The sequence below is a fragment of the Phalaenopsis equestris genome, unplaced genomic scaffold, assembly GCF_001263595.1.
Source record: "Phalaenopsis equestris unplaced genomic scaffold, ASM126359v1 Scaffold000002, whole genome shotgun sequence".
NCBI classification, from domain to species: domain Eukaryota; kingdom Viridiplantae; phylum Streptophyta; class Magnoliopsida; order Asparagales; family Orchidaceae; genus Phalaenopsis; species Phalaenopsis equestris.
The window spans coordinates 27883969-27891833 of NW_018164444.1; the positions used below are offsets into that span (position 1 = coordinate 27883969).

The 7865-nt window shown below is 33.5% G+C and overlaps 1 protein-coding gene across 1 annotated transcript in view; it reads left to right on the forward strand.

Annotated features, from left to right (window-relative positions):
- Nucleotides 1–1176: 1176 nt before the first annotated feature.
- The window catches only part of LOC110037999 (poly(A)-specific ribonuclease PARN-like), a gene marked incomplete at its 5' end in the record, with an annotated part of 10596 nt that continues 3907 nt past the window's right edge, over nucleotides 1177–7865 (forward strand). Inside the window, 2 exons of the mRNA XM_020742789.1 lie at nucleotides 1177–1237; nucleotides 1417–1690. Of these exons, the coding sequence (XP_020598448.1) occupies nucleotides 1177–1237; nucleotides 1417–1690 (335 nt within the window). The remainder of the gene's footprint in view (nucleotides 1238–1416; nucleotides 1691–7865) is intronic.

Sequence of the window (7865 nt, forward strand, 5' to 3'; positions counted from 1 at the left end):
ATAAAACCATGCATCATGGCATTATATCATGGATGTATTTGATTTTTTGCCAAAATTTATCATGGCATTTTTCTTCAAAATTTACAAAAGGTTTAAATTTCCTTTTCATGAAATTCATACATGGCATCATGTATGGCATGGCATGGCTAATGCAGCCATCTATGGGCCTCTTGAGGATCAACTTTGGCAAATAATGGAAAAAGGAGGACACCACCCCCTTTCCTCTTCACACAAGTTTTTCCTTTCTCATGCAAATTCAAATCTTTTTAGCTTATGCACAAACCAACCATCCAAGTCCACTAAAACCTCTCTTAGGGTCATGAAACTCACTCTAGCCACCATGGAACCAACCTAGCCCTTGGACAAAGGGGTTAAACCTGAACCTCACTTCCCCTTGGACTAAATCCTTGGACCCAGCTTAGGACCAAATTGGCTTGAAAACTCAACCTCCCTTACTTCCCTAAACTCATAGGTGACTTGACCATGGTCGGCCGACCACCGAAGCCACTGTGAAATGGCAAAACCAAGAAGCTTCAATAGGAGAAAACCCAAAATTAAACCACTCAGCCCAATTAGCCACTAGAGCTCTTCTTCCCTTCATCTAAGCTGCTACCTTGCTACCATGACATGCCTTATTGACCACTAGATGCTCCTCTATAAATGGGAGAATGATACACTAAAAATATATAATATTTATGAACATAATTTTTATACATATTTCTGAGATATTATGTTTTAATGAAAAGTACTTGTGTGTTTTTCTTTCAGCTACAATCAAATGGAAGAAAAATTGTGAAATGAGCAAAAAAGGATCATTTTTGGAGCAAAAATGAAGAAGGTGTGTAAAATAACTGTGACACTTAAGCGTGCAAAACTGACACTTTGCGACAGAAAAAACGAGAAGGCTACGCCTAAGTGCCAAGTACCACATAGTTAAGCGCTAGAGGTAATTACTTGGGGATTCAATGAATTTAGACAATTTTTTTAAGAGGAGTTTGAAGCAACTCTTGGTGAAAAGGTGAGAAATTGTTGTCAACAAAATTTTAGGGGGGGGAGGGTCATCCTGTTGAAGCTGTCAGTTGCCGGAATGAAAATCTCATCGCCTGCTTCGAAGAGACATTTAATATATATATATATATATATATATATATATATATTGTTTCTTTACAAAATTCTAATGTCGCAGATTCAATTTTTAATAAGATAATCAAGGCAAGCATCACTAATTGGAGAAAAGGTTCTAAGGTTACCTGCCGAACAAAAGATGAATCTTTTGTTCAATTTCTATGGAAAATAGTATTAGGTGGGGAAGATTATGGTTCTATGCTTACTATGAGTGTAAAAATCAGTAGTAAAATGTAGGTGCTATTAGTTTTTGGGATTGTGGAACATATTTCTGGTGACTTGTACCTATAGTTATATCTCATAATGGAAGAGAGCCAAAAGCAGTGTGTGTTGTGTTAACCAGCTCAGAAGAGGATAAAAAAGCTCTCTTGATAGAAATTCAGAATCTGGAAGATGAGAAGAATCTCAAACTCAGAGGATTCAAACATGTCATTGATTTGATCTCAAGTTCTCACAAAGCAATAGTTTTGTACAATTGTCTGCATGAATTTACAATCATTCATCAGAGGTTTCTCAGCCCATTGTCGGCTACCTTGTCAGAATTCATGTGCCCGTTAAGGTTGTTATTTGACCGAAGGAAAATATGTTGAGATTTTCATACCTATTTTACACTATTTTTTATGATATTGCATTTTAAAGAAGTGTATTTTTTATGTTTTGTTGCAGGTATGATGAATTATGGTCATTGGAGCAAAAAGATACAAAACCGGTACAATTTGGAGTAAAAATGAGCAAGAAATGAAATTTTTCCCTGTAACCTTTCGATAAGTCTTTCGATGCTTAATCTGTTTTACACTTCTTATATATTTTTGAATGATATATTTTTGAATGGAGTTACTTTTGAATGGAGTTACACTTTAAAAGAAGTTTGTTATCATGCTTATTTTGTAGGGCTATCTATTAGGAACATAATGCAATTGAAATGGGGTGAAATTGAGCTAAAACGAAGACAAACGTAGCGAAATAGTAGAGCTGCACAGTCTGCTCGCCAACGGCGCCCAAAATGGTGTCGACGGTGAGATCTACTTGAGAAGACCAAAAAATGGCAGAAAAGCTCACTGACGGCGCCCTCGAGCATACCGATGGCGCCCGGGATGACTATGGACAATCTTTTGGCAGGTATTGGCCAAAATTCAATGTATTTGGATGCTTATTGAAAGGACTCTAGTGGCAACTCCTCAAACTTCATCCCTACACTTTAAAAAGACAAACTTAGGTTAGAAAAAGGAGGGTTTTGTGTGAGAGGAATGTTAGGAAAAGTGTGGTGAAAGTTTAGGGTTTTTAGAAGGTTTTTAAGTGTGGTGAAAGTTTAGGGTTTTTAGAATAGGAGTAGAAATGTAGATTTCTACCCTTTTGGAGAGATTGGAGAGGGGATTTTAGGAGAATTTGTAAGGAGATGTTCTAGCGTTGCTTGGATTGACAGGATAATTTGTGGGAGAGTTTTTCTTCTTTCTTTCAAAAGGAAAAAACTAAGTATTGTGTTTTTCATTATCTTATGGTTTTGTAAACACTTATCTAGTGGATTTGCTTTGATGAAATGAAGTTTTCCGTTGTGTTTTCTTCATACTTTTTGATGTGTTTCTCTTACTCTCCCTTCTTGTTTGAAAATAATGGTATGAGAAGATTATGCCGTTATTTTCATTTTACATTTCTTTTGTAATGATTAGAATTCATGTTTAGGATTTTTTGATGCATATTAAAAGCTGATTTAATTATAAATGTGGTGGTTTTTACTTGCACTATTTACATTACAATAAAGACCTGTTGTAGTGTTAAAATTTGTTGTAATTGCATTAAGACCCGAGAGGGCTGTGTAATTCTCAACAAAGTAGAACCACATTCAGATTCCATGGATGGTTAAGTTCATGGGAGTTGAATGCAAATAAATAGGGAATTATACTTTGATTGGCATAGAATTGGAGATTTTAGGGTGGCAGACTAAAATCCCCAATTCGGTCCTATTGTTTGAGTACTGAAGCGAAGATGTTAGCCCTCAGTTGAGGGGAACGTGGGGGCTCTGAAGTGAGAGCCGGGATCCTCCCAGCCCGGATTCAGTAAATAAGCATAGGATTATTCAATATTTTTTATGTCTGGACCAAAGGGTAAACAATAAGATTGTTCCTATTTGGCACATACAATATTTAATGCATCTCATTCCTTTACGTTATCTGACTCATTGCATAAGAATACTAGTTTTTATTATCTCAACATTCTCCAAACCAATTCCTCAAGAAAGGTTTCTCTTTAGAATTAATATTTGTATTTAGTTATAGTTACTATCTTTACATTTAACACTTGCATTTTGGAGTAGTTGCTAGATAAAACATCATTTTAATCGACATTCCAACTCAGGACAAATAGTAGTAGATTAGAATTTGACTATGGACCTCTTACCTCGCTTCCCTGTGGGATCGATAAACGGGACTCCATTAGAGCCCTGTATTACTTGAGCGATACGTATAATTGCGTTTGAAACTGTGAATTTACAAAATCATTATAAATATATAAATCTGAGTTCATAAATTCTTGCATATTAAAGTTTTTGGCCCCATTTTCGGGGATTTAAATCTTCTAGTAGTGGTGTCAAATTCTTGTATTTATAAGCATATATAAAGTCGCTGTTAAGCTTTTGGTGCCGTTGCTGGGGAAGCTTCGGTAAGAACTTTAGGAGAATTTTATTTGAAGTAATTAGGGAAGTAATTAGGCTTAGACTTGGAAAACTATAGTGTCGTAAAAAACTAATCTTGTGTGAAAAATGTTTTTATATGAAAAAGTGTTTTGAAAAAAAGAAAAAAAATTCTTTTTATGAATAATAACGTGTTCGTGAAAATGTTTTGTTGTGTTGAATAAATTTCATCTGTTATTTGTTTAATTGTTAATGTATTGTTTGTTCCTATGCAAAATAAAGGGTCTGCAGGACTTGTGCCTTATGATCCCGAGTTTGAAAAAAAATAAAAAAGTAAAAATATGAAGAGGACTCGAAAAACTAGAAATGGAAATGAAAAACTTTCAAGATAATAACTTGAAAAATCATCATACTTCATTAAGGGATTACGTAAATCCTATGATAGATGAAATTTACTTAAGTATACAAAACCCTATCGTAGAAGTTGACTCATTTGAAATAAATCCTGAGATTATCCAACTGGTGCAGAAGAATTAGTTTGGGGGAAATCGTTTGGAAGATCCTTATTTACACTTATCAAATTTTATAGAACTTTGTGCTATATTTCATTATAACGGTATGTCAGGCGATGCTGTCAGACTAAGGCTTTTTCCTTTCTCACTACGGGACAAGGTTAAAATGTGGTTATAGTCATTAGCACCTGGCTCTATTAAAAATTGGGAGGATTTAACTCAGAAATTCCTAACTAAGTATTTTTCACCTTCAAGGACTACTTAACTTAGAAAAGATATTATCTCATTTTGTCAGTATGAAGGGGAATCAATATACGAGCCTGAGAAAGATTTAAGGAACTCCTAAGAAAGTGTCCACATCATGCTCTGCCTGATTGGTTAATCATTCTAACTTTTTATAATGGGTTAGTAGAATCCCTTAGGCTTATAACTGATGTTGTCGCTGGTGGATCATTAATATCAAAATCACTTGACGAAGCATATGCATTAATTGAAGAAATGGCTACAAATTAATTTCAATGGCCCTCTACAAGGGTAAATCCTAAGAAGGTAGCCCGTGCTTATGATACAGATGAGATTTTAATTCTTGCATCTCAAGTTGCTGCAATATCAAAGAAGTTGGAACAATTTGGAATGAGCCAAACTCAATTTACTCCAGTAAGTGAGGAAAGTTCATTAGGGCATATTATTGATTTTAACTTATCATATGATGCTTTAAATACCATAAACAACCCGTACTCTAACTTTTACAACTTAGGTTGGGAGAACCGTCCTAATTTTAAATGGAATCATACTACTGACGATGGAAACCAAAAATGGGAAAATAATCATGCAAATCCTAATGGAAGTTGGAATAATTAAAGGAACACAAACTATAGACCTTCATATCCACTGGACTCTAACAATGATCAACAATTTCAAAATAAGAAGATGTCTATAGAAGAAGTGGCATTGCAAAGCTTAGAAATAGACCCCAAGGAACACTACCTAGCAACATTGAGATCAACCCTAAAGAGAACACTAATGAAGAAGTAGAAGCTGTCCAATTAAAAAGTGGAAGAGAGATAGAGGATGTGGTTAGAAAAGAGAAAAATGTTGTGAGAGAAACAAAGCAAACTAAAAGACCTGAAGAACATGTTTCTAAGGATCTGGAAAAATTAATATCTCCAACTAAAATCAAGTTGGAAAGAGCACCACCTCCATTTCCTCAAAGACTTAGACAGCATGAGTTGGATAAAAAATTTTCAAAGTTCATGGACGTACTTAAGAAGTTAACGATAAATATTCCTTTCACTGAAGCTTTGAAACATATGCCAAGTTTTGCAAAATTTATGAAGGAGATATTAAACAAGAAAAGGAAATTTGGGGATTACGAGACAATTGCACTAAGTGAGGAGTGCAGTGCTATACTTCATAAAAGATTTCCTCGGAAACTTAAAGATCATTGAAGCTTTACAATTCCTTTTGTAATTGGGAAAAGATTATGTGGAAAAGCTTTATGTGATTTAGGATCGAGCATTAATGTGATGCCTTTATCTATATTATGTGATAAATTTATCTTTCCTATGGAGGAAGATAAAGAACATCCCATTATTTTTGGGAGACCTTTTCTTATTACTAGACAAGCTATGATAGATGTGCAAAAAGTAAAGTTAACTATGAATATTAATGACCATGAAACAACTTTTGATTTTTTAAAGGTTATGAAATATCCAGCTGAGAGAAATGGTGATGATTATTTTTGAATGGATGAAATTGATTATCTAAGTAAAAACTATTTCCAGAAAGTTTTGAGAGTAAGTTAACAGATGAGATCAAAATGGGCTTTCATGATGAGTCTAAAATGTTGTTTAAAGAGGACGATATGTATATTCAGGAGAGGTGTGAAATGATGGACGTTACCAAAAATAGTAAACTTTTATTTCTATCTGTTGAAAAATCTCATGAACTTAAAATGAAGACCTATTTGGTGAATTCATATACACCACCAGTCTCTATATTTTCATATTTGACTCAGTCACAAGATGAACCTAAATTGAATGATGAAATTAGTAAAAGATCTCCTATGAAATAGTTATTCTAAGTCACTGAATGACATATTCAATGATATACAAATAAAATGAATGAGATTCTAATGTTGGGGAAGATTATTAATGCAATTAACAGTTACCCCCCAAGAGATTTTACCTAGTGACTCTGAGATAAATCCTAAGAAAAAGAATTATGAGCAATTTAAAATTATTGAACTGATATTTAAAAGAGAGTTCAAGGATTTGTTTTAAAAGAGCTTTGAGTTAAGAGATAACGATAAGGAAATTGAAAGATCAATGGAAGAAATTCCTGAAGAATTGGAAGATAACTTGAAACAGAAGAGCAACATAGAAAAATTTGATTCAGAATCTAAATTATCTAGTGAGAATCTGATCCAAAACTTTAAGAATCATGAAGTATAATATAGAGATCCATTTCTTATAAATTTCAAGGATGATATTAATATGCAATACGAGAAAATTACTAGAAGAATATTGGATCTAGAAAGAAATATGAGAACAAGGATATGAATCAATATGAAAAGGAAGAGCTGAAAGAAAAATTTAAATTTGAGGAATTTGTAGGAATCCCCATATCTGGAAAAAATTGGGGTATTGATCAATGATTACTTAATTGGAATTTTGATCCAGGTGGAATCATTTATCAGGCTAGAGATGTTAAATCAAGCACTTTATGGGAGGCAACCCAAAGTTATCTGTGAAGTTATCTGTTATCTGTGTGGTTTGATTTAGTATGCTTAAGAGTAATGATTGTGAGTGTTGTATTGTGTTTGCTTTAGTGTGGGTTGATCTGTTTGCATGATGTTAGGTAGATAATTGGATTGTTAGTGTTTTAATTTACTTTTTGTGTGTCATGAGGGAGATGATTCCTTAAATTATTATTATGGTTAGACTTATATGTTTTCTTGTAGTAGTTAGAATGATGAGAACACTACAACTCGGGTCTCACCCGGACTCAGGTTTCATAAGAGATATCATGAATTCAAACAAAGACAGTTCCATCTCAATTTTATTACTTCCTCTCTTAGACTTTAATTTCATTTGATAGGAGTCGAAAACATATTTAATGAGTAACTTTTGGATGATATTACACTATCCTTATAACTGCTAGAGGTGCTTAATTATTGGGATATGGTGATATCTGGTGTTGGAGCCCGAGAACCAATATATCAGGGATAATCTTATCTTTGGGATTAGAATCTATAAAATCATTTATAAACACCAAATATATTTATGTAGGGATTCTGTTAGAAATTGGAAATAAGTTAGTGAGATGCGATGAGATGGAGGAAGAATTTACCTCATTTATCTTGTTTGTGTGTTTTTATTTGTGTTACAATTTATAAGACTTGAAGACCATTTTTATATTCGAATGTTGATCCATGTTATGCTAGTTAGAAGCTTGTTTAGTTAATTTCATTCTAGCAAGTTTAGTTTAGATTTACATTCTACTACATGTTTTCTATCCTAATAAATAATTGTAGATGTTTTTGATAGAAATTTGTGGTAGATAGAATTTCTAAACTGTTTTTCTTCCTACTTATATTTTCT